This window comes from Aulonocara sp. 'chitande type north' Nkhata Bay, linkage group LG7 (genome assembly GCF_057382095.1).
Source record: "Aulonocara sp. 'chitande type north' Nkhata Bay isolate Kocher_YH1m ecotype deep benthic linkage group LG7, A_spYH_male_GT1.1, whole genome shotgun sequence".
Taxonomy (NCBI): domain Eukaryota; kingdom Metazoa; phylum Chordata; class Actinopteri; order Cichliformes; family Cichlidae; genus Aulonocara; species Aulonocara sp. 'chitande type north' Nkhata Bay.
The window spans coordinates 24125097-24152078 of NC_141350.1; the positions used below are offsets into that span (position 1 = coordinate 24125097).

General features: G+C 39.0%; 2 protein-coding genes across 13 annotated transcripts in view; one reads left to right on the forward strand and one right to left on the reverse strand.

Annotated features, from left to right (window-relative positions):
- Window positions 1–13092, forward strand: part of rlig1 (RNA 5'-phosphate and 3'-OH ligase 1) — a 15729-nt gene extending 2637 nt beyond the window's left edge. The window contains exons 2-8 of one of the 2 annotated variants that reach the window (XM_086299558.1): window positions 1050–1167; window positions 1268–1363; window positions 1678–1794; window positions 1968–2165; window positions 2337–2506; window positions 2669–2720; window positions 6848–13092. In XM_086299558.1, coding sequence (XP_086155684.1) covers window positions 1050–1167; window positions 1268–1363; window positions 1678–1794; window positions 1968–2165; window positions 2337–2506; window positions 2669–2720; window positions 6848–6858 — 762 coding nt within the window. In that variant the 3' untranslated portion in view covers window positions 6859–13092. Of the gene's footprint in view, window positions 1–1049; window positions 1168–1267; window positions 1364–1677; window positions 1795–1967; window positions 2166–2336; window positions 2507–2668; window positions 3238–6847 lie in introns of those variants that run through there. The other variant, XM_086299559.1, reaches the window with a different exon arrangement.
- Window positions 4157–26982, reverse strand: part of cep290 (centrosomal protein 290) — a 41109-nt gene continuing 18283 nt past the window's right edge. For 4 of the 11 annotated variants that reach the window (XM_086299545.1, XM_086299544.1, XM_086299546.1 and 1 more), the window contains 27 exons: window positions 25415–25620; window positions 24919–25070; window positions 24313–24424; window positions 23565–24020; window positions 23314–23478; window positions 22624–22731; window positions 22058–22192; window positions 21682–21951; window positions 21250–21357; window positions 20756–20955; window positions 17084–17297; window positions 16505–16642; window positions 12920–13141; window positions 12328–12450; window positions 11688–11830; window positions 11367–11522; window positions 10646–10769; window positions 9401–10174; window positions 9022–9156; window positions 8124–8210; window positions 7808–7972; window positions 7579–7701; window positions 7250–7419; window positions 6785–6926; window positions 4996–5069; window positions 4800–4894; window positions 4157–4618 (listed from right to left, as the gene is read on the reverse strand). In XM_086299545.1, the coding sequence (XP_086155671.1) occupies window positions 4374–4618; window positions 4800–4894; window positions 4996–5069; window positions 6785–6926; window positions 7250–7419; window positions 7579–7701; window positions 7808–7972; window positions 8124–8210; window positions 9022–9156; window positions 9401–10174; window positions 10646–10769; window positions 11367–11522; window positions 11688–11830; window positions 12328–12450; window positions 12920–13141; window positions 16505–16642; window positions 17084–17297; window positions 20756–20955; window positions 21250–21357; window positions 21682–21951; window positions 22058–22192; window positions 22624–22731; window positions 23314–23478; window positions 23565–24020; window positions 24313–24424; window positions 24919–25070; window positions 25415–25620 (5042 nt within the window). In that variant the 3' untranslated portion in view covers window positions 4157–4373. Of the gene's footprint in view, window positions 4619–4753; window positions 4895–4995; window positions 5110–6784; window positions 6927–7249; window positions 7420–7578; window positions 7702–7807; window positions 7973–8123; window positions 8211–9021; window positions 9157–9400; window positions 10175–10645; window positions 10770–11366; window positions 11523–11687; window positions 11831–12327; window positions 12451–12919; window positions 13142–16504; window positions 16643–17083; window positions 17298–20755; window positions 20956–21249; window positions 21358–21681; window positions 21952–22057; window positions 22193–22623; window positions 22732–23313; window positions 23479–23564; window positions 24021–24312; window positions 24425–24918; window positions 25071–25414; window positions 25621–26982 lie in introns of those variants that run through there. The other 7 variants (XM_086299553.1, XM_086299552.1, XM_086299551.1 and 4 more) reach the window with 4 other exon arrangements.

Genomic DNA, 26982 nt, shown 5'->3' on the forward strand with positions numbered 1-26982 from the left:
TGCTCTCTGGTCACTATGGTAACGCGTAAATATTTCTTTCAAAATAAGACACACAACTACAACACGGGAAAAGACCCAGGATAACCGAGTTAACGATAAAACCCCAGAAAACCATAAATTTCACACCCAAGCCTCAACATGCCATATCCACTTATCCACTTGATATAAGGCTAACTGGCAAACTGTAATGTTTTTCAAATTTTTTCCCCTCTCTGATTTTTAAATGCATGTGCCTTAAAACCACCAGGTGCAAGAGTTCCCTGCAGAGCCTGGGATTAAAGTTTGTGGCTCTTGGAGGCCTGTTTCCTTTGCATAGGTTTTCTCTGAATTAGCTGGAGCAACCAGCTAATTCATGTCATATGTGGCGTGAGCACATTGGCATTCGTTCAAACTCTACACCACTTGAAGATAATTTCGCTTTCAGTGGAGTGATAGATTTCAAATAAGTGTTTTTGAATCATTTGCCAAACTGATATACTTCATCCATCCATCTAGAGCTGTAGAGAACGCTTTAATCTTGGCATAATGATGACACTTTATACTGATGATCATGGGCCTCATATCACTGGCACCTCATTTGTATCTCCTTAATGTTATGTTTTTATGTTGTGATAAATGTAGTCTTGTAGTCATGTGTGTTTTTTGAAAATAGCCAGAAACTGAAACGTCATTTGTTTGAATCAGCACCTGTTAATAGATATATAGGAGATATACTTTAAGAGAATCGCTTTTCATGGGATTCACTTATATTTCATGTAATTGATTCTCTGGTTGCTAAAACTTTGCAGTCATGAAATTATTCTCAAATTGCATTAGATGAATTGTGCAGCTGATTCAGTGTCAGCACAGTCATGTAGTCTGTTGTTGGTTCTTTAATCAAGCCCAAACTTATAATTGAAAAGTGGTGGTTTATAATGTGGGGCTTCTGTTTGATGCTATATAATATGTAGATAACTGATTTATGCATTCATGGTACCGTTACTAATGTTGGGTATAGTCACTTTCATTTATATCTTGCACTGATCAAACATGGTTTTGCTTCTCTTTAGCAATTTCAGGTTGTTGCCACAGAAAATGTGAACCCTGTTGCTCTGCAGGCTAACATACATAGTGCGCTTGCCACTGAAAAACTTGATGGCACCTGTTGCTATGTTACAGTTTATAAAGGTGAGAAGATCTCAGAATAACACTGATCATTTCCTAGTCAGCATCTACAAACTGCTACTACTTTGTAGTTTTCTAAGTGGAATTGATCTGTTTTCTTTAGGGCAGCCTTACCTGTGGGCTCGACTTGACAGAAGACCAAACAAACAAACAGAGAAGAGGTTTAAAAAGTACCAACATTCTCACAAAAGTTGTAAAGGTAGATTAACTTTGTCAAAAACAGTTCCCCCAAGATTTTTGAACACGTTTTCTTTTTGGTAATATTGCTTCTACACATCACCACAGTGGGTTTTTAGTGACTGAAGCAGATTCTGAGCCTCAATTCAAAGGGTTTAATAACAGTATTACTTAAAAATCCACTGTATTGGTATACACAAGCATAATTACCAGAAACCTATGGGGCTAATTGTGATAATATTGAGTGTGGACCAAAAAAGAAAAGGCCTGGAAAATGTTAATACATAACACATTTAGCAGTGGGGAAGGGTTTTATTTTTCCGGGCTTTCTTTCAGGTTTCACGTGGAACATAGAGGAAGATTTTAAACCGGTGCCAGAAACATGGATCCCAGCTCATGGAGTCAAACATCACAGCGGCCGTCCAGTGCCCGATGAACATGGACATATTCCAGGTTCTTAGTTCTCATTTTAGTTTGTGTGCAGTGAATTCACCTATGTCTATGTAAAAGAGTTTATGTAGAAAAATGGGGGTAAGTGTCAAAGTGATGATAAGCAGCAAGTATCGTCCTTCACATGGAAACCATCAGCATGACGAGTACTTTTCTTTGTTGTTATAAATATGTAGGCTGGGTTCCAGTGGAGAGAGACAACAAGCAGTACTGCTGGCACTCCTCTGTGGTGGATTACAACGTTGGGCTTGCTCTTGTTCTCAGGCCTCGACGTGACAACGAAGACATGTTAGAAATCACATCAGTCCCATTAGCTGAGCTCCAGGAACAAACACTGGAGCTTATTGGAACCAATGTCAATGGAAACCCCTATGGTAATAGAAACTACATTCATTTTTTTTTTTTTATATATAAGCTGTGGTTAGGAATTAGGAATTAATTATGTTGTTATGTTAATAAATGATTAAGATTAATTAACTTCATTGGGTGATTGATTTAAAAGAAGAACTGAAGTAAACCAAGGTTCATTAATATTGTACAAACAGGGCTGGGCAGCAAAAAACAGCCTGTCCACTGCCTGGTTACACATGGGAGTGTCCCAATCAGAAACCCACCACCTGTGGACTTCCAGCAGCTGTGCTCCTGGTTTCATGAGAATCCAGACGGTCGAGTTGAGGGCATAGTCTGGCACTGCAGTGACGGCACTCTCATCAAGGTGGGATAATATATATATATTATTCAGTACATAAAATAGATTTAAGTATCTGTATTAAAAGATTGAGCTGCCATAAGCAGTTTACAGGGAGCAATGCTTTCATGCTTCAGTGTTCTAAATAGTGTGAAATCAGGCACTAAGCTCTTCTGTGTGTGTTGTTAGGTCCATCGTCATCACCTGGGACTGAAGTGGCCAGAAGCGAACACTTGCCTTGGTAACAAGCCGACGGCCATCCGTGTTGACGCTTATGGCAGCACGGAGTTGTTTACATCGTTTGTAGCACTAAATGGACACTGCTTCAGCCGGCTTCAGGACATTCACTTTGAGCTATAAGTCCATGCGGTCTTGTGAGGCTCTGCCGCTTCGCTGATAGATCCCTGATATTTCATCTGTAATTCCTTGCGAGTGATTTACAATCCTATACTCATATAGATTAATTTATTCCACAGAAACCAGTTAAGAACTGCTGCTTTTTGAATTCATGAAAGTCTTAAGAGTAGCTTACAGTGAGTGAGCTGTTAGTGGAAGAAATAAGGAGAAAACTGACTGCCAAAGTTTAACGTTTGGCACCCAAAAGAAACGGTGGAGTGAATCAAAACTTAAGATGGTTTTTGCAGAGATGTGTACTGCTTTAATGTAAAAATAACTGACCAACTTGGCTTTTTTTTTAGCAAGTTAAGTTATTAAAGGGAACCCCAGCTATTAAGACATGTTTGTGCTAAAATATGCACTGTGCTTTCAATAACATGTGGTATTAAAATACGCCAAATGTTTTCCTTTTAAGCACATTTTATATAAAACTGATTTACCAGTAGGCCGCCATTGTTATTTACTTCTCAATGCACTCTGGGTAGTGACATCATATGGTTGCACCGCATTGAGTTCAGTTAGCAGCGCACTGGAACTGGCTTCAGTTCAACGTTTCCAGTTTGAACCAGAACAATCCGAGAGCGAGAGAATGAAAATAGTCAACCAGTACTTATTTTAGATGAAGATGAAAACAATCCGTCACACGAGGACGCGAGAGTGAGGGAAAACTACTGGTGTCTGTGCGGTTACTGCTTGCCCGTGCCAATCGTAATTTCACTGTATAATAAAAATTAGAATTCTATTAATGTTTTTATCACGCGGTTATGCGATGCCATGGATAGCTGCTGCCATAAAACTGAGCTCTTTACAACAAACGCTCTCAGTAGCCGCACAGACACCAGTAGTTTTCCCTCACTCTCGCGTCCTCGTGTGACGGATTGTTTTCATCTTCATCTAAAATAAGTACTGGTTGACTATTTTCATTCTCTCTCTCTCGGATTGTTCTGGTTCAAACTGGAAACGTTGAACTGAAGCCAGTTCCAGTGCGCTGCTAACTGAACTCGATGCGGTGCAACCATATGATGTCACTACCCAGAGTACATTGAGAAGTAAATAACAATGGCGGCCTACTGGTAAATCGGTTTTATATAAAATGTGCTTAAAAGGAAAACATTTGGCATATTTTAATACCACATATGTTATTGAAAGCACAGTGCATATTTTAGCACAAACATGTCTTAATAGCCGGGGTTCCCTTTAAAAATGACCACTTTATATATATATACTGTATCCCAAAACTCATCTGTTGCTAAGTGAAGAATGAATGAATAAATATTAACATTTTATTCAACAATTTTTTATTTGACAGAATACAAAAGTGACTTACAGTACACAGAAAAAAACTTTCATGTTACGTACAAATTTACATTCTCACAACAATAAGTTAGTATTCACATATTAACACAAAAATATTGTGTCATTTCATTGTTAAAAGGAAACTCCTTCCTCAAAATTTCCAAGGAATGTGACTGTAAAAGCATGACTTACATACCACACATTAAGTGATAGACACACTGGGCACTTCTGCCTTTACCCCAAATTGTTGACACACTTTTTTCAGCTGCTCCTCCAACAGAACATTCTTCTTCACCTCTAAGTTGTAGTTATATTTCAGGTCTTCGATTTCATCAAAAAATGCTGGGTCAAAGTTCTCCAGTTCTTTTTTCAGCTTCGTGACCTCAGCTTGAAGTTTGGTTTTTTCAGTTTCAGCTGCCTGCAGAAGCTTTTTGAGTTTCCCATAATCTATGGACACAAGAAGAGAAACCATCATGATTCTTCCTTAGACAGTACTGTACCTCATACCTATCAAGGTGTTTGTTAAGACGGCGCATATATATATATATATATATATATATATATAAAAAAAAAAGTCCCAACCTCCCTCAGATTCACGCTGACAAAACAGTGTAGCTGGAAGACTCGCCTAGTTTAGATGTTGTCTCGCCGTATCGTTCACTGTATTCTTGCATCCTTCGTTTCATTTCTTCATTCTCTTTTCCCAGCTGAGTGCTGGCCAGTCTTCACATACATGACATGTAGAGTTTAGTCAAAAGCAAAATGTAAAGTTGAATGTTTCAGACAAAGGAAAAAAAAAAATTTTCATGCGAAGTTTAACGTACCGGATTTCCTGGAAGGCCTTGCTGCTTCCTGCATCACCTTTTCCAGCAGCAGGAAAGGTTTTTAACACGTCAGCCTAAGAATGACAAACTGATAGTATCAATCAAATACAGCACCTAAAAAGACAAAACATTTTGTCACAGACATAACCGTGTTACATCATAGATTTTGTCATCTCTTTTTTCCACAGAAAAAAGAACGATAACTACTAAAAACTAAAGCTTCCCTTGAAAACACGACAAAATGTCAAGGAAAATAAGACGTGTTATGAACTGTGGAGCAACTCTAAAAACACAAACTTTTACACTTTATATTTTATTTCACTGAAGCAACTTTAGATTTCATGTACTATAATCTTATGATATTAAAACTAAATGATGCTTTTGTCAAAATATGATTAAAACTACAAAAAAAATTTGCTGTCCAAATTAACTTAACCCTCTACTGCATAGCGTTGCCCTGAGGCAACAAACCACATTTTCATCCTTTACACTGGCCCTTCAAATAATGCTACCAGGCACATCTCTTTCCAATAAAATGAGTTGAAGGTGGTGTGACTTTCATGGGGGGGGGGGCTTTCTGCAAGGTGCACTACATGAGACATCTCATTAGGAGGCAAGATAAAGATCACTATTTTACATGTTTATAGTGAAATACATGTATATTAAAAATACTTGTATGTGCATGAATATGTGAAGAAGAATATTTGATTGTTCTACTTTTTAAATTTCATTTATACAGTAAAACTGTTAATTTTCATTCATTGCCTCAAGGCAACACTGCACAGTTAGCCCAATTTTTTTCAGGCAATATAATGCATTTGCATATGTGTGTAGAGATGTGTTTGTGTGCATTTATATGATCATAGTCAATGTTTTTACTTCACAATCTACTCATAATTACAGGACATGGATGTAAATACCTTTTATGGAAGGAAACCAAGGGAATGTGCACTTTCTGTCCTCAGAAAGTGAGGACAGTGAGCTTTCAGGGAGTGACAGTGAAGTAGAGTGGATGCCTGAATGAGGTTTAAGGGACACTTAGGAGCTCAGGGGTCAGTTGGTAAAGTAACTGTGTCTGTGTGTGTGTGTTAGTGTGTGTGGTCGTGTATTATTTATTGTTGTGGGGACACAAATTTGTTTACACACTCACATTGTGAGGTCTCGCCTACTTTATGGGGACAAATTGCAAGGTAAATCATTATATTTTAGGGTGAAGACTTGAGTCAGGGTTAGGGTAAAGTTCAGGCAGGGACTTGTGATGGGTAGAGTCAGGATAAGTCTCCAGGAAATTAATGTAAGTTAATTTAAGGTCCCCAAAAATGATGGAGAAACAACGTGTGTGTGTGCGCACGTGCGTGCATGGGGTTAGGGTCAAATGTTGGATGTATTTTGGTGTTTTATTGTTCTGTGAAATGTTTACATAGTTTATTTGTTGTTTATTTATTTGTTCATCCTTGTTGTACTAATGCAACTTATTATAGAATAACTTGGCGTTTTACTACCCTTGTCGCACAGTGTTGCCTTGAAGCAACAAACCAATATCTGTTTGGGGGGGGGGGCAAGGTGTCAAATTTTATGATTGATATATTATTAGGGACCCTAAAGCTCCCCAAAAATTAAAAAGTCATGCAGTAGAGGGATAAGATGCTGGATTAAAAACAGCCTGGGTAACAACAAGAAGTTTGAAAAATGGACATTTTTGGTCAGTATCTGCTTACCAAAGATTGTCATGACTTCTAGATTCAGCACTATCTTAAATAACAGGAACACATTTTAAAGTTTTTGCCACCTGATCCTCGAGTTGTCGTATTGTTATCTGAGCTCTCTCCTCCCGCTCTGTCATCTCTTTCAGATGTTGTTTGAGTTCAGACAGTCGGATGTTCTTTTGGGAGAGTTCCTTCTCCAGCTCCTTCATCTTGTTCTCAAACATCCTGCACAAATAGAAGTCAAATGACCATCAGATCTCAAATTGTGTCCAAAGTAAATAAACATGCTGTTTGTTAATATTGTCTTATTAAAGCTTGAGCATGAGACTGACGTAAATGAGCAGCCTTTATTACCAAAGAGTTTGCATAATGTTGACTAAGCCTGTTAGCGACAGTCTATTTCGCAGCATACCAGAGTTTGAATCCCATGGGCATGATAATGATTGTGCATTTAAGTCACATGCTGCTGATTTAACCTGCTGCACAACCCTAAAGCTTACAGATTACTTTTAAGTGCCCTTTTCTGGAAGACTATTGGTTTTGTTGACCTGGTTACCACAGATGACCTCATGGTCTTAGTGTCCACCCCCTCTGTGATGGGCCTGGACAGAGCTTCCCTCAGTCTTTGCTTGATGTCTTCCAGCTCTGCCTCAAGCTTCTCATTTGTCACTTCTAGTGTCATCTTGGTCACTCTCAGCCTCTCTGCAGCCTCCATTTCCTTTTACAGTGACACACATTTTCAAGCATAGCCAAGAGACAAAAACAAGCATTTAGACTTTTTTGATTGTTTTTTTTTTTTTTTTTTTTTGGAATAATTAATTCTGCCCCGACCCAACTTCATTAAAACGAACTTATAATAAGTCATAGAAGACGTTACCCTTTTAATCTCCTTTCGAAGACGTTCATTTTCAATCACTATTTTCTCCAGTCCTTTGGTTTTGGATTCAAGTTTGGAATTCAGCTCAGTTTCAGCCTCACGCTTCAGTGTTTCAAAGTCGGCCTGGAAAACAGCGCTTACTGTAAGCTGCAGTCACGGAACAGAGATGCTAAATAAACCTTCCCAAAATAACGTTTGTGATGTGTAAGGTGACACAGGCGTTGGCAACCTTTAGCTTAATATTTTCTTTCTCCAGGGCAGTGACTTTGTCTTGATTCACAGTGGCGCTGGATTTCTTCAGTGCTTCATTTTCCCGCTGCACCCTCTCCACTACCTTCTTCATCAATCCAATCGTCTTCTCGAGCTCAGGCACCGTTTTACCACTGTGACCACCCTGATGAGGATCACAGAATAAATAACGTATTAGATCAGAACTAGTTCATTTTTTTGTAAACTGTGTTTCAAGGTGATTCTGTTTTAATTCCTATGTACAGATTTATTTTCAGTTGTTTTAAAGATTGTGTAGGCAAAGAAAAAAAACATACTCCACGTATATGAGCCAGCTTTTTTTCTGCCTCTGTCTTTTCCTTTTTCAGTGCGTTGCATATCTCCTTAAGGTCCGCAACTTGATTCTGTAGGGAGCAAAAAAACAAAATACCTTTGGCAAAAAAAACCCAAAAAACTACTTCCAGTGTTTCCAAATCAAAGTATTAATTCAATAGATTTGCTCCATTCTTTTAAACCTCTTAATGTGGTGCTGAAAGAAAAAATTATGCTACAGATGAAATCACTTTTTATTAAAGCAAACTTTCATACTTTTTATGTATTTTTGTAAATGGTCTATTATTAAAGCAATTAAGGCAAATGCGTTTAATGAAGAGGTAAACTCTCCAGGTGCCATCAATAGTCTTCTTCCACGGGGCGATCGTGGCTCAAGAGTTGGGAGTTTGCCTTGTAATCGGAAGGTTGCCGGTTCGAGCCCCGGCTCGGACAGTCTCGGTCGTTGTGTCCTTGGGCAAGACACTTCACCCGTTGCCTACTGGTGGTGGTCAGAGGGCCCGGTGGCGCCAGTGTCCAGCAGCCTCGCCTCTGTCAGTGCGCCCCAGGGTGGCTGTGACTACAATGTAGCTGCCATCACCAGTGTGTGAATGTGTGTGTGAATGGGTGGATGACTGGATATGTAAAGCGCTTTGGGGTCCTTAGGGACTAGTAAAGTGCTATATAAATACAGGCCATTTACCATTCTTTATATTTTAAAATTATAGTTCTCACACAGGAAATGTTTCCAGTGAGAGCTTTCTGCCAAACTGGCTCTCCCAGATCTGCAGCTTGTAACATTTATTAAAAAATATATATATATTATGGATGTATGTATGTTTTCATATATCCATAGCGCTCGTGTTGAACTGATCAGCTACCTCAGTCTAATTGGGTAATGTCTACCTTGAGCCTCGGCAGGTCTTTGTTGGTCTGCTCCAGCTGAAAGCGCAGCTCCAGGTTCTCAGAGGCCAGCTTGAGGTTTTCTTTTTGGCGGTCCTGCTCTCTCTCTGATGGAGTATTGGTGCCTCGTCCTGAAGTCTAGAGGACAGCAAGGGCACAGAGTGAGCCAGGTGGAAATAAAGGTTATCAAATTAAACTGAAACAAAATATTGCAAAGGGAGTGCAGAAACCACTGGGAACATCGAGTCCATGATCGACGGTGTGAGGGAAAGAAACAACTGCACACTAAAAAGCAAGCCATGGCCTAATCTTTGCTCTTCCATGTCTAATGCTATCACAGCATTACCACTCTAGCAGGGTGACTACAGAAGCCTTCAGATACCTTTCGACAGCTCACAGATTTGCCTTCACGTTTTTGTACTTCATGATCCATCTTGTTCCTGATGAAGTGTTTGGTATGAATAGAGCTGGGGTCCTCATCTTCATGTAATGGATTTTCCACAGTTGCATTCTTTGTTGTTTCATGTTTCTGTGTAACCCATTCGTCCACCTGCTGTGACTTCTCTGATGCGATTCCCACATCATAATCATTATCATCTGTATTTTGATAGTCTTGGTCGCCAACAGCCTCTTTATTTGGCGCTTCACTCATTTCATCATCTGTAACTGCCTCTGCTGGAGGAGGTGATATAACCGATCCCGGTCTTCCTGACAGTTCATCAGGCTCGCTTGCCTTTGTGGCCTGTTCTTCTTCCTTGTCTTCAGGTGTATGAACTTTAGAGCCACAATGAATTTCTTCTGTGCCTTCTAAATTGTCACCTTCGCTTTGTTTCTCATCATCTTCAGCATTATCAGTTCTAAGATCTACTTCTCTGGTCACATCTGGTTCGAGATAGCCTGGAGCTTCAGAGCTTGGTTGCGCTTGTTTACTGTGAACATCATCTGCTTCTGCACAGCTGGTCTGGGTTTCTCTGTTCACCCAATGCTGCTTTGGCTCCCTCTGTTGGTCAAAGGTATCTTCAGCAGTTTCAGTGCTAAGAAGGCTTCTGCAGGATTCGACAGGACAGGAACCTACATGCTCTTCACATGACCCATTGTCCACATCAAAAGTAGCAGAACGAATCTCTCTTAGAGTCTGAGAAGAGATGCTTTTTCCCTTCGTGGACAAACACAGTTAAATGAAAGACGTGTATTAAGAAAACTGGACGTAAAAAAGGGTGAATGCAGAAATTAAATTAATTTTAACAAACCCCCTTTCATTATGTTATTTCTGAAAAGTAACAGGCAAACCTCGGCTTCTGCTTAAGGTCCATACTCATAAATAAGAGTAAAAAAATCTTCCAATTAGAGCTGCCAATGACAATAACATATAAACAGATGTTTACTTGTACACCCATGCCCTTATGAATAGCAACCAAAGAAATTAATTGACAAAATAATGGCCTTAACATTAAATCCCATGTTCTGTGTGGCCAACAAACGCAAAGTTAAGAATAATGAATTTAAAATGACATAAAATGAGTAAAACCAACAAATTTCCATATTTCAAAGTTGGAAGCTGCCCTTTCGCTTGATGAAATTCTTACATTATCTTATTTGTTGATCTCAGAGTCAAATAAATACTTACAGAAGGTCTTGATGGAGATTCTTTGATAACCTGGCTCTCTAAGGAACGGAGTCTCTCCTCCAGGAAGCGGTTTCTCAGCATCATATCCTCAATGGCACCGTCACGCGGTAAAGCCTGTTGCTGTCTGTACATCGAGTAAGAAAACAAAAGCCTCGGTTTGGACTATGTAAAGCTGCTCTATCAGACAGAATCTACAATTACCAACAGTTTACAAGCACTGAAACGTATAGTTGTACAGGCAAAAGCAAGGACATCAGTGCTCGAGTGGCATCATCTTTATGTATCCATGCACACATGAACTTGATTTAGGTTTGCCATATTAATCCTGAATATGATTAGTGTAAGCATGTTTTTTCATAACTAATCCACTGGTGTTTTGGTCAATCTTTACAGTGTATGTTTGTAATTAGTTTTATTATATTATTATGTTTATTACTGCGTATTTATTACTAAAAGAATTCATTGTGTGTTTTAATTCTCCAATTAGTTCATGTGTACTGCCTCTTTTGTGTAAATGTAATTTAACGGCACACTACAGATAATATTGAATTTTGTGTATGTGATTCAGATTCTTTTATTGTTTCGTAAATTTATCATGTTCCAAGAACGGCCTCCTCTCCATCAAGAAGAGAAAGAGACGAAGACGAAGCCTAGAAAACTATAAACATGCCCGCATTAATGCAATCTACACGTTAGGACATTTGAACAGCCTGACAGATACTTTATAGTGAGAATCTCTGTCTCCAGGTCTGAATTCCTCTTCTTCAGCTCCTCCATCTCCTTCTCCATCTCAGTGGATCGCACGCCCACCACCTGATCAGCAGTGACCCCTCGAGCCTTCAGCTTTTTCTGCAGTGCACTCTTCTCTTGTTCCAGCCTATAAACGCAAAAAGACACAAGAAGCAAATAAAATGAATTAAGTGACAGTTCCACTGACACATTAACGTCTTCTACATCCACACAAGTGCCTCTGGGTTTTAGACAGAAAACACGAAGAGAAGTAGGTCAGCAAAGCCTGTTTGTGTGTGATGTCCAAACTAACCTGGCATAGAGGTCTTTAAGAGTGCTGAGCTGTTTTGAGAGGGATTCATTCTCTCGTTCCTTCTCCTTCAGTGAATTTTTGACCTTCTCCATCTTGGCCTGCCATTTCTTGCCCTCCTCCCATCGCACAATTTCTTCTTTAGTCTGTCCAACATGCATTAAATCACTACATGTACACCATATTAATATTAATAATATATTAAAAGGCTGCAGAAAACAACAGTCCTTTTCAGTCGTGTCCCAAAAGGCCATCGGGGAGCCACTGAGATTAAACACATTCGCAAGGGAAGGTTTTCAAATGACAAACGGCAACTTTGGGCAGCAGATTTGGTCGAAGTTCCTTCAGAGATCAGTGCAACCCTTACAAACAAATGCTTTCTTCCAAATATCTTGTTCTGCTTATTGATAAAATAACAGGGCTGGTTGCAAACTGATGTTATTTTGCACTAAAAAAGAAAGAAAAACCACAACGACTATACTGACTCAGTTTCAAGTGACTCTTCTCTAATATGTGCCTCTTTTTCAGGATGTGTATAGCCAGGAAAAGAGCAAAATATCGCTGTACTATTTGGCACCGGTCACTGCACCACCTTGAAAACAGGGCCCAAAATATTTGATGCCGACTGAATTGATGTTCATACCTTTCCGTGATCGTCTTTGACATGTTTTATTTCAGCTCTTTTCTCCAAGTCAGACTCCAGTCTCCAGATCTTCTTCTGCAGATTCTCAATAGTTGGTCGCTTTCCATCTGCTTCTCGTTGGCTCTAAAAACAAACACGAAAGCACCTTTTCTCAGACAGGTACATAAATGGAGATGGAAAAGTTTCTGTTTAGGTTAGGGTCACGGTGGGGAGTTTTGGTTAATATAAATTATAGCCCAAGTCCTGAGATAAACCTGAAACTTAACTTACAAAAAACTCCTACATGGTACTGATCCACGAGAATATCTAAAGAATTAAATCAGTTCTGACATACGAGCTTTGTGACATGTGAGATTCCATTCTTGATGAATGCTTCAGTTTTTGCCACAGATAAGCACGACAGGGTTTGGATGTCTCTTATCTCGTGTTTTATCACCTGCAAGGTCTGAATATGACGCCTAAACGAAAGCATGTGGTCGCACATCAGCATGAGGTTTCAATGTAACACATAGCTTAGATTCTAACAACAACAAGTAGCGGCTCAAAGCAACCTGATGTGGTTTGTGATTTCGCACTTTCTGGAGGCACTAACTTGAAGAGCGCTGGTGAGCCTTTTGATTTGCTGCTTGAGTTCCTCGATTTCTTGTTCTTGCGCCTCCTTCTCAGCTTGCAGACGCCTTTGGGTTTTCTGAGCTTTCTGGATGTCTTGGTTCAGCCTGTCCACTTCCTCTTTCAAGGAGCTCTCGCGGCCTCTGGCTGATTTGGCAGACTCCTTTGCAGCTTGAAGTTCTTCACTGAGTTCTTGCATTCGCACCTTTGGGGAAAGAAAAATAAATTTTAAATCTTTTCCGATTCAAAAAGTCTGATATTATTTCCATTCTCTTGATTTTGTGGCCAAAATCAGCATTTTGTTTTGTTCTATAGAGCAACATTTTTCCTCAAATCAATTAAAACACATAAAGGTTTCATAGTGTTGTGCTGGGTGAAGTTTACTTTAATACCACAAATACTGTGTCAATCACACACAATGTTCTTTAAGTGTAAATAACGACCAGTATGGAAAAACGGCTGCACTTCCCTAAACAAATACGATTATGAATAACGTTTAGGTCATCTAAATTTTTTCCCCCTTAATCAGTTGAACTAAATCATGATAACTTTTTTCTATCTACTACCTTTATAAATCACACTGAGCCTCCCATGAGGACGTTAATGGTAATTAATGATGGGAGGAAGGGTTGGTTGAGGCTAGCCAGATGTCAAACATGCTGTTTATGCAATAAGCCCAGTGCAAGCAGCTTGTTCACCAATTTGATCTTTGGTTAGTTCCTATTCAAAAGCATCAGGTTGTGACTGTATAAGCCTGGCTCCTAAAACTGAGTGAATGATAAAAAATGCAATCAAATCAGAATGCAATGATTTTGAGATCATCTACAAATCTATACCATATAAAAATACAACCAGGACCAAATATTAAATATGAAATTGACAGTTTTTTTTGGTTTTTTTAAGACCAACATGTTTAAAAAAGGTTGGAGCAGGGACATAGTTTCCACTGTCTGGTATCTGGTTATTGTAGTTCTAAAAGCAAATTGTTTTTCCATATTTGCTTGATAATGTGTCATACGATACTAAATGTTGGTGATGGGTTACAGGTCTGGAAAGTAAAGACCGGAAAGAGATGCTGTTGTAATACACGCAGAATCTCTTTGGCTTTGTTTCCCTAAAATGGCCAGAATACTTGGCATCCAATTATTTCCAGAATCCGTTTGATTGGTCAGGGTACATGTCACGGAGCAGTGTGCTGTGATGCAGGTAGGATAGAGGGCCCAAATGCAGGACTCAAAACCAAGAAGTTAACTTAAAGTGCAGTTTATTCACTGGGGTGACTCATCAGAGAAATAAACATTACTCAAACACGACCAATAAATGGTGAACACGAAACTAGACACTAGACTGGAACCTAAAACAAGATAACACACAGGAACAGAACCAAGAACATGAATGAATTTCAAACACAGCACAGGGAGGAAGTGGACGTCAATGACCCGACACAGAGCAGGGAAAACGCAGGGCTTAAATACACACTGGGATATCGAGGGCATGAGACACAGAAGGGGAGCACAGCTGGGAGAGATTAGAGCTAACGAGACAGGGGGAGCAAAACTAGACACACTGACATGAGACAAACCTTCACAATAAAACAGGAAACAAGAAACCACCACACAAAGACGGAGACTAGACGCAGAACCTAAGAACTAATCCCCTAACAAACATAAACTAAAACATAGAATACTAATAATAATCAACAATGCACAAGAGTCAATACAAAATACAAAATTAAACCAAAACATGAGAAACTCAAAATGCTGGGTCAAAACTGACCCAGAACCGTGACAGTACGGGACAGTTTCCTCTCTTTCCCAGTCCATCTTCAATGAGCTCAGGCTCAGAGAACATGAAGGCAGTCTAGGATGTTGTTTATAAACATAATTTATAAATATCTTTTCCTTTTTTTTAAAATCTAATCTTATGAACCTTTAGAATATTAAAAGTATTAAAGTGATACTCTTTCTCTTCACCAATATAAACTAGTAATACATTTTTGGTTAAGGTAAATAAAAAAATACAGAAATGATCATTGTCCATCAGATTGCCAGAAGGAGAAATGTGATTTATCAGTCCAGATAACACGTCTCCACTGCTCTAGAGTCCAGTTGCAGCATGCGTTACATCGCTGCATCTGATGAAACAAGTTCCATGAAGGTGCATGCTGCTCTTTGCTAATCTGAAGGCCACAAGTTTGCATGCCTAGATGCTTGATGTTATACACCTGTGGCCGTGAAAGTGATTGGAACACCTAAATTCAATGATCTGGATGGGTGAGTGAATACTTTTGGTAATATAGTATATCTTTCTTTGCATAGTATTGCTTTGAGTCTAATTTGCGGATGCAGAAACAAACTTTGATCATTAACACTGGTTTTCAAAAGTGTTCATGAGCCATGCTGTGATTACTTCCATCTAGGAGGATATATTTTTGGTAGCATGTTATTCTGTTTGTTGGTAAACACAATGGCTATGTAGGGGTGTAGAGTGGGGTAATGTTAACAATCCATTAAAATTTGCCTTACACCCACCAAAGTGTTCAAGGTCAACTTAATGATTTATTGGTCAAATATTGACAAAAAAGCCTTATAACACAATAAAACTGTGAATCTTACAAATGTGGTGTTTATTGTCAATAAATAAAAGCATCATATAAATATTTAAAATATGGCACATTTGACCTCTCCGTCAACGTCAACCAAATTATCTGTAAGTCAAACTGAAAATGTTATATAGAGCTATTTAAAACTATGTTTCTTGGTTCCATTATCTGCATTGACAACATAAAGGCATATAAGAACGATATATGGAGATTCTAAATAATCAAAGTAAACATCTGTCATGCTGCCCTGTCTGATCTATACTACACTACTAAACTTACTTTTAAAAATTATTCCCTCAAAAGTAAATTCTGCCCAGAGAGTGAGCTGTCTTGGCAGACGTTTGCATTCTCTAATTGTTTCTTGTTTCCACCTGAGAGGCCAGAAGATTGCAGAAACTCTTTTAATAACCAGTTTCTTAAGATTTCTCCAGATTCTCAAACTTTTCTAATATTATTTACCATGCTTGACAAAAAATCTTTCCTTTTTTACTTCTGAAACACAGCCTCAAACAACATCTCCAGAAAGCTCATTTCATTGTTTGTTTTACCATCTGTTGTGGCCAATTTAACTTCTTCCTTTTGTAACTTTCTGGACTCATATTCAAAGTGAGCATTTAATTTTCTAGGAACAATAAAAAAGTCTTAGTAGTACTTGATTTATGGTCTTTGTACTATTTTCATTTTAATATGGTGTTGAAATAAATTACATATCCCTGCATTCTGGGTTTTTGTTTTTCACTTTTAAACAGCGTACCAACTCTTCTCAGAACAACATTGTAAAACATTACAAACTAGAAGCAGGTTTTTGGCAAGTATAGAACCAACAATAAATCATATTTTGTGGTGTTGAATAACTAGCTCAACAGCTGATGAAATACAACATACACAAACACACGGACACCCCACACAAAACAGAAAACAAACCAAAACAGAAATGATTACATTCTGATGACTGTGGGCTCTTACCTTAAGGTCTTTGGTTTGTCTGTCAATCAGCATCTGGACATTCAGACTTTCCTCTTTCTGTGCAGCACTTGCTATAACTTGCTGTTCTGCAGCAGACGTCATCTCCGCACGCAGGTTCAACAGAACCTTACTGAGAGCCTTTAAAGCATACGCAATGCATCATCATCCATTAACAGATTATTTGCCCTCTACCATACACATCATTTTGGTAAGCAAACTGCAAAATTGACACAAACAAAAACATCTGACTTTACAATGTGTGTGGTGTAATTATAAATGTATCATTTAAAAGACTTTCTGCAGCCGTAACAGATATCCAAATCATTTAGTCACAAAAACATTATGCTGGGTGAACTCTAAATATTCAGGTGAGGCTTCCACTCCATCACACCGCCAGTGCAGAGAGAAGACAGTCAAGATTTATTTCACAAATTTGGAGTAGGCAGGAATTACGGTACGCAGGGAAAATACCAACTATGAGTGGAAAGCATTTTCTCAGTACGCTGAAACTGAGTGCCAACCACTTTACATGTGTGCACAACTTTCAAAGAAAAACTGGGGGGGGAAAAAAACAACAACCTTTAGCTGTTTCTCTTTCTGGGTGAGCTGTGCCTTCTGTTGTTCCATTAGATTTTTCATGGTGTTACTGGGGGAGCGGACATTAGCCTCCTTCTGGGCCTCCAGTTCAGCTCGAAGATCATTCATCTCCTTCTCCATCTGGGCCATCTGGCTCCTCTGATCCTCATTCTCCGCAGTCAGAGCTTTCACCTGGCTGACATGGTATTCCTCCAACCTGCAACAAATCCCCCATATCAGTTTTAAGACAAGAAATCTGTTAGCTTTGGATACCTTTGGGATTACTTTGCCTCAGTTTGAGAATAATGACTTAAAAAAAATGTGATCAACATGTGTCTGTGGCATTAAAAGGGATTTAGTTATGAGTTTAAAAAAAAAAAGTATTGGACTATTGAAAGCAACATTTTTTTCCCCTCTGGGCAGTAGTTAGCATTGTTACTTTACAGCCATAAAGTTAGAAAATTACTGGTTTGAACCACAAGTGGGGCCTCTCTGTTTTTGGATGTTCTCCTGGTGACTGGTTTGGATTTCCTCTGAGTAATCCAGCTTCCTTCCACACTTCAAACACATGCATGTTAGATTAACTGGTGATTCTAAATTTCCCATGTATAAGAGACAGACAAAGTGCCCACAGTTACAGACTTTGTTGTTAAATGTGGCTTCTACTCTAAAGTACTTTAAGGTGGTCAGTAAAACTTGCCATTTTGATATGAAGTAACGCCAGTGATATAACTGTGTAGGCGTTAGTATTTTAGTCTGCAAGATCAGGACAAAGGAGCTGTGGAATGATGCTTTGTAAACTAAGGAAAGAATCTGTCAGGCACTAATGCAGCTCTGATCCCAGGCTTATAATGATCTCAGCCATTGCATCAACTGTGTGAAAAGCAACATAGCAGCATATCAAGGGTTAACAGGGTCTAATGCCAGTTCTAGGGCGTAGTCTCACACTTGATATCCTTAAACCTGAAAAAAATCTCTACTCTTTTAAATCTTCTAACTCAGTGAGTTTAAATAATATTGAAATACCTAATGTTGATAAGTCAGAGTTTGACACAAGCATAGATATTCTTTTTAATTTCTACAGATAGCATGTCGAATCAAATGTCACAAACTGGGTTGCCCATTAATCAGAAGGTCTGTTGTTCGATCCTTGGCTAATCCAGTGTGCATTTTCAAAGTGTCCTTGGGCAATATTCTGAATCCCAAAACAAAGCTTCTATTGGTATGTGAGTGTGATAAGGAAAATGTCATATGTCTACAATAAGAGCTGTATGAACATGTGAGCAAATGGCTAAAGCTTGTAGTGTTAAAGGCCTTTTGAGAACAAAAGTCTAGAAAAGTTGCATCTTTGTGTGGACGCACCCATAGCTTAAATACTTATAAAATATAACACGGTACTATTCAATACCACCACAGCCTCCAGATATTTGCATCATCACCTCACGAGTCTTAACTGCAGCTGCATTATTGAAGAGGCCCACGCAAGATTAAGGCTGTGCTTATATCTGTTCACAACTGTGAGTTACTCATTTCACTAAAGCATATGACTGCTTTGAAGAATGCCGTAGTGATATCATTTACGCAATAATTTGTGCATCTCACCACCTCTGTTTAAGAAATGTATTGTTAATGTGTGTCTGTGAAGGTTCTCAGTCAGTCAGGTCATCATAGTCTAAGGAGCTTGGAAAGAAAAGCGTCTGGACATCTTTAAGTTTAAACTTAAACTTAACTTGGAAACGTTAACTTAAAGAAGCCCAGATGCTTTTTTCCCAAAAGCCCCTTAGACTATCGTTAATGTATTTTTTGGCTTCCAATTCCACACAGCACATACATTCAGGAAACCTGCTCTTACTACTCTTTTGTTAGAAGTTCTTGTGTGGACAGCTGTCCACTGTATTAATTTGACTCGATGTACCCAGAGGAGAGCAGTGTTTCAAACTACTTTATCATGTGCGTGCACGAGACACACTCAGCACGAGACATTTTTATTGTGTCAAAATGTGACTGAACATCTAAAGCACTGCAGACACAACAGCTCACTATAAAAAGTAACTCAGTAACAGAATTAAGTTCTGCACTCTTCCATCAAAATACCAGCATGACTGAGGGGCAGAAATATGTGAGGCTCAGTTTTAAACAGGCAGAATGAGGACTCAATGTGTTACAAGACACTGGCATGGTCACTGCTTTGAGCCATCACTCTGATAGAGTGTAGACGCATCTATCACAACCACATCAGACACAGTATAACATGTTTTTTTAGCATTAAATTTGTTGCAATTTCCATTAAACTGTGTAGTGCAAATCAAATTTACATCATTAATTCAAGCACCCTCCTTCCAACATGTTGCTCTCTGAAAGAGAAACTCTTACATATGCACTAAGCCAGCCAAACCCTTTCAGTCACAACACTGATGCTGTCCTTCTTCAGTAAATTGAATGTTTTGGTTAAGTATGGGTACACACTTCTGGCAATGCTCATTTTCTTGGATAGTTATGAATGAATCCATTAAAATGAACCCATGTCCACAGCACTGGTGGTCACCCTTTTTGCTGCTTAAACAGCCCTGACCCTTTTGAGGCATGGACTCCGCTAGAGCCCTGAAGGTGTGCTGTTGTATCTAGCACTGGGATGTTAGCAACAGATCATTTAAGTCCTATTAGGCCTCCATGGATCTGACTTGTTTGTCCAGCACATCCCACAGATGAGAACTGGGGAATTTAGAGGCCATGTCAACACCTCAAACTTGTTGTTGTGCTCCTTGTGAGCTACAGTAGCTGGTCTGTTGGACCACACGGGCCAGCCTTCACTCCCCACGTGCATCAGTGAACCTTAGCGTCCATGACCCTGTTGCTAGTTCACCGCTGTTCTTTTTTTGGACCACTTCCTTTATAGATACAAAGCAAATACAAGACCACTGCAGTCTGGGAACACCCTACAAGTGCTGCAGTTTTACTCTGACCCAGTCGTCTAGCCATCACAACTCAAATCCTTATGCTTGCCAATTTTTCCTGCTTCTAACAGATCAACTTTACAGACAAAATGTTCACTTCCTTCCTAATATATATCACCCACTAAAAGGTGCCATGTAGAAGAATTAATCTGTGCTTGTAATGTTATGCCTGTATAGTGAAGCTAATGTAGAAATTGTCTTACAGCTGTTTCTTTGGAAGGGCCACCAGCAAGTGGTTCTTCTGGCTGCAGAAAAAGTCTGATTGCACAGAAGTCTAAAACATCCTTCAACTTCCTGGATAAATGACTCCAGTAAACTCTTTCCTGTTGCATTTATGGTCTTGATTGATAGATTTAAGCCATACTGAATACAGTAGGATATTTATTTTATAAATTATGTTTCTCATTAAAGTAATTAAGAAGGATAAAACAGGCTCTGCTTGCACAAGGTGCTATTATTTGAATGTGCAGTGAACCAAGATAATAAAAGCAAAAATGTACATCTTGTGCCTTCACGTGGGACTTCCCTAACAAATGGGCAACCAATATGAGTAGCTACATCCATGAAGTACTTAAATATTTACTTTACGGACTACATTAAGGAAACATTAAGCATTCCGATGCTGCTTTAATATAACTTTTAGTCGCAAACACTGGGTTAAAAAACTGAAATAAACACACATTTAAAAAAAACAAAAAAACCAACTAAAAGTGATAATCACTTTGACGTCTCGCCAGCATGTCTCTTAGCCTCTGTTTCCATGGTAGCTTTCAGTCGCTCCAGCTCAGCAGTGGTCACTTTCAGCTTCTCAGTGAGAGAGCAAAGTGAAATGTCTTGCTCGGCCACTGTTTGCTCTAGCTCAGCCAGACGCTCCACGTGTTTGGAGGTTGGTACCCTTAAGGTGGGCTTTTTCATCAACTCCTGGACAGAGAGAGAATTAAACAGAAGCCTTATAAGCTCAAAGACTCTTAGAGACATGTTTTTCTCTGCTGGTCTTTCTTTATACAAATACAGCACATCCTTTGTTGATTATCTTTTGTTACGTTGGGAAAATTGGTGTGAAATACATCCAGTTATTTATGGAAATACACTTCAAGAAATGAATCTGAATGCCTTATCTGGTCTGCAGTGGTCTAACGTTCTTGTGAGCTTTACATCAAAGATCAAAATCTACAAAAACAGAACAAAAAAGTTCTGAAACAAGGGCACCAGTACCATCGCTGTCTGTCTGAAGCGATCCAGCGAGGTGTCTGTGTGCAAGTCCAGCTTCTCGTGCAACATCTTCATCTCCTCCTGATGTCTCTTTATCAGTTCCTCTTGGTCCTGGTATCAACACCATTGAGGACAATTAAACAAATAAATGGTTAAAAAAGAAAACATGTTTAAACTGTTGTGATGGTGCCTTAAATGAAGTAAATAACTGAAATACTTCATGTATAGAGTTAACCAGTGATATTTACCCTGTTTAAGATCTGCGATTTTAATTTTTTCACCTGTTGAAGATTCTATAACACTGCAATTAATCACTAATAAAATCTTACTGACTTGCTAATGATTCTCCTCAGCCCATAGAAAAGAAATCAACATCAGAGACTTGCTGTGCTTAAAATCACTGCACAGCCAATATTTCATCTTATATCACTGTACCTGTCTAGCTTGAGCCAGCTGGTTCTGGTATTTCTTTATTATATCCTCTTTTTTGTCAAGTCGATCCTGCAGGTCTTTGATGGTCTGGTGAGCCAGCTTGAGGGCAGACTGTCTGTCTGACTGCCCCTCTTCATGTTTGGCAAGGTCGGCTAGCAGCCGTTCTCTGTCGGCAGCAGCTGGGAGCCGCAGACGCAGCTCGTTGATTACTTTATCCCTTGACACGATGTTCTGTTCTGCCTTCCACAGAGCTGCTTCCCTCTCTTTCAATTTCTGCATATGTACAAATGAACAAATTAAAACAATAATAAATAAAAAATAATATTGCTATATACTTATAGGGACTGCTGAGTATGTGAACAGGGACAAAATACTGTGCCTTGTCCAAACTTCTGCACGTGGCCTGTGTCTCCAAAATGGTGCGGACATGCTCTCTGATTTTTCCCAAGGTAAACTCTAACTGACGAGCAAGAGGTAGACTTGGGTCTGGTAGCCATCCTTTACCTTCATCAAGCTTACAACAGACAAAAATAGAGTAATTACCTTTGCAATAGCATGTTAAAGAAACTAATTACATGTAAAATTGCACATTAAATAATCAAAAACTGGACTGCCAGTGCTGCCCCTCAGCCTCCTAGTAGATACACTTATGGTATCAATTCGAAAATCTTAGGTGACATCTTTCAAGTTATCATGTACACAAGATTTTAAGATAACTTGACCTCTCACCATGAGGTCAAGATCACCAATATTCATCTGAGACTTTAAGGAAACGCATGAACTTGTTCTATATCACTTTGCCTCATTCTCGCATGATGGATGTCCACCATGCCCGGTCCATCAGCCTTTTACAGTTGAGGATTAAAAATGGAAAAAGCTGGTAATCCAGCTGGTTTTGTTTTCAGTGTTTTCTTTTTTTTTTAAATTAGTTAAACAATGGTTTACCTTTTCTGCATTGCTCAGAATTTCATCCTGATGCTTCTCATAATAGTCCAGCTGACGCTCCATCTCCACCTCTCGCTGATCCCATGCAAGCTGGCATTCTTCGTGAAGCTTTATACAGTAATGAGAAGATATTACTGCATTACCCCGAAGCGCTTATGCACCTAAAACCTCATTAATAAGTTTCCTAAATATGTATTCACAAAAAATCTCCACTCATTGCAGTTTAATCAGCCCACAATCATTTCAATTTCTGTGTAACTCTCATGTGTGGATTGCACAACACTGGACATTATATTTCTTCATTTCCACTTAATACTGTACAGCTGCTGTTATTGTGTATATATATATATATATATATATATATATATATATATATATATATTTCTTCATACATTCTTATATATTTCTATACTGTGTATTTGTGTATTGTGTATTTTGTTGTACAGTTATTTTATTTTCAACTTTAATTTATATATTTTATTCCTTCCTAGTTAAATTTACCCTTTTTAATTTTCATATTTATCTTATTCATAGCCTTTTTTTTTTTCTTTATGTCACGAGCAGTTGTGTAAGCATTTCACTGCATATCATACTGTGTATGACTGTGTATGTGACAAATAAAATTTGAATTTTATAGTGATTGAGAAATGAGCAAATTTGGGTGTGTGTAAGAATAAATTTTTCGCTCACAGTCTTTTGCTGAACAATATCCTCTTCCAGTGAGTGGATGGTTTGTTCCTGTTCCTTTACAAGGTTCCAGAGATATTTTATCTCCTCCTTCTGGACCACCAGCTCCCTGCCTTTCCTGAGCTCCTGCAGGCGAGTTTCCTCCATCTTTTTGTGCCACTCAGTGACCTGGTTTAAGTCATAGACAGTGTGGTTTTTGGCAACTGTCAAAACAAGACAAGATGTGATCTCAAGAATATTACTCCCCCACTAACCTTCTGGGCCCCTTTCACATCCTTTAGGGTTGAGACGAGCTCTTCCAGCCCTTGCAGCTTTAATTCCAGCTCCTCTGCCCTTCCCTCCACTCTCTTGCTCTCCTGCTCTGCCCTCTTTTTCTCCTCTTGAGCTTTTGCTCGGTCCTCCTGGAGGCTCAGCATGGTCAAAGAGAACTTTTCCTGCTGAGGAAGTGGCAACGCACCTGCAAACTGCCTACGGAGCGACTGGATAGTCTGCCGTAGGTGCTTCGAGCGGTTTCTGCCCTCTTGGCGAGCGAGAAACAGAGTACGCTCACTTGCATCGAGCCGCTGTTCAGCTCGCAGCTTGTAGGCCTCCAACTGCTGGATGTGATTGGTGGCAGCCTCAAGTTTTCCCAAAGCATCTGACTCACTGAGCTGCAGAGCCACAATGTGCTGGTGAAGCTTTGCAATGAGGGCCTTCTCGTCTGACTGCGACTGAGTGAAAAACAAAGCATGATTTCTCTTTGATTTTTGTCTCGCAGACATGTGAGAATTTAACAAACCACTGACATTTGTTCCACTTTTTTGTTGAAAGCAAAGATCTGAAAATCTATACAAATCACCATAAAAAGTTGCAATGATTGATTTCAAAGTATCTCTCACTGTCAAATGGCAACAAACAGAAAGTGCAGTAAAGGACCTGCTTGAGAAAGTTCTTTTATCAACACAGTCATCAGGTTAAACAACATAAACTCAAGTAAAGAAGCTGAAAGCAAAACCAAGTTACCTGGTAGTCCAATATTTGCCTCCTCAAAGTTTCCACTTCTTTTTCGTTGCTTTTTTGTTTGGCCTGTAGAGCAGACACCTGTGTCACAGCCACATCAGAGACCTCCTGAAGCCTGCCAAAGGGAAAAAAGCATAGAAATTGCAACATAACATGTTTTATGTTTTGTTTTTAAAATAAAATAATGAATCCCTTTAAATACCAACATTACAGCTGCGTATTAGTTTAGGTGTTTTTTAATTTTTGTTAATGATCTGGTATTGTATAGTGAAACACTGTGATCATTGTCTTTAATTATTGATGAATGGATAAATGGTGGTAGTGGTATCAATCAATACTAAACAATCATAAAAATCAAACTTGCTTGTAATATTTTGAACCCCCCCTGACAAGGACAAGCTTATCTTTGATAGGATCCTGATGCTTGATCTTGAATACAATGCTGTGACCTCAAAACCTATGCTTCTATAAATCCACCCCCCTCCCCCTCCACACACACACGGGATGATTGTGATTGCAGTGCTTATCAAAACTTAGAGCACACAATAGAGAGCAAAAAACAAAACAAAAACAAAAATCAATCTAAGGCATAGTCGCTGTCAGACGCACTTAGAAACCTCATTGCGAAGCTCAGCCTCTGCCTTCTCCAGCTCTGCAATCTTGGCTCTGTCTGCATCGCTCGCAGCTTTGCTCACGCTGCTTGCCAGCTCATCTCTCAGCTCCCGCTCAAGCCTTTGGGCCTCCACATTCATCTTAGTCAACTAAAGAGAAACAGAAGTAACACTTCTTGATAAGAGTCATATAAATTCTTTTTTGAACACCCACAACCTGATAGAGACTGACAAGCGAGATATATCGCAAAGGTTGTGAACTAAAATGTTAAGATAATGAAATAAAAAATTCTTTTTGAGCAGGTTCTGGATAGCATAAAAATGCAAATCCAGTCCAATCAAAATGAATTCACTTCTCTCACTGTAACATTATGTGTCAGGTGAACCAAATAGCCTTTTAGATATGTTAAAAGATGGTCATGGTGATGGCTGGGAAAACAACACATTTCATGTGCCACAGAAAAACATATCTGTCTATTTCCTTGGTCTCATACTTCCACAAACTTGGATTCCAGTTCCACATTGCGCTCCTCCACCTGCTTAAGTGAGTTCTTCACGTGCTCATACATTTTGTGGGCATGCTCAGCTCTCTGCCTCTCATTCAGCTCCTTCATCTCTAAAGTGGTGATTCGTCTTGCAGCAGATATCATCTCATTGTTGAGTGATGCCTTTTCTGCCTTATCCATCTCATTTTCTTCTCCTGATAATAAAACAATAAACAGTGTGGAATGATAATTTAACACACACAATATATTAAATACAAATATAAAGATTATATGCAAAATTTACTTAAATGACGTTAAACTGTGGCATTGTATACAGATAAGGACAAAATTATTAGCCAAAAATTTCCTGAGTGCGTTTTTTAACAGAGCAATCAATCTTCGACATAGAAATTCTTATCATACTAATTTTATTTAGAAAGCACAAGTTACTTCTGTTGGCACACGATAACAGAATGATTTCAGAACAAACAAAAATGACCAAGGTCAAATATTATTAGTTATTTGAAAAACTGACTGCTGTGACTTTGTAGTGCTCAAAGCATGTAAAACCACGTTAAAACTGAGGGTTATCTTCCAGGCAGAAAAACCTCAGGAAGGTTTTGACTAGGCACGTGCAAAAAACAACACTCCCAAAACAAAAACAACCACTTTAAACTTGAGCGTTTACGAGTGTTAAGAACTGGAACGATAACTATTATCAAGAAATTCATGCTGCTGAGTGACTGCTGCTCGTCAAACACATTTCATTGCAATGTTGACCCTGTGCTAACTTGCATATGACAAATAAAACTGAAAATTGAAACTGAAATTCAAGGAAGAGCCACACGGTGCAGAGTGACCCTGGCAGAGGTACAAAGTGAAAGATTTCAAAGACTCTGGAAAGAAAACTAATGAGAAATGTGCCTGAAGATTCAAAAGAACTGCCAAGACACTAGTGAATGAGTTAGAAAGAGTTAGGAATTGTAGTGTCAAAGAAGACAATCACTAGAACCATGCACAGGAATGAATTGAATGTTGAAGCATGCTATAGGCAACCTGGAGAAAGATTCTGTGTACTTGACGCTCATCAGATGAGATTAAAAACAGACCGTTAAAACATAGTTTGGAAAAAGAATGGAGAAGCATACAACCTAAAGAATACCACAGTAAAACATGGTGGTGAGAGTATTATGCTGTTAAGATGTTTCAGTACGCCTGGAACTGGGAATCTCGTCAAGGTGGAAGGAATCAGGAAGAAGGAAGGATACGTGAAGAATCTGGAGAAAAACTTTAAGCAGCAGCAAAACTGGGTCTAGGTCATCGTTTTGTCTTCTAGCATGACAAACACCCAAAACATGGTCAAGAACTATGTCCAGAAGACCAAAGTGAATGTTATTGAATGGCCTGCACAAAGCCCTGACATAAATCTCTTTGACAAACTGTGGGGTGAACTGAGGATTTGCAAAACTTCAAGCAGTTATCCAGCAAAAATGATACACAACTGTCTACGAGCATTGTTTCATACCAATTTGCTTTCAGATATGAAATTCAAAAATGTGATTGTTATACAATTTACC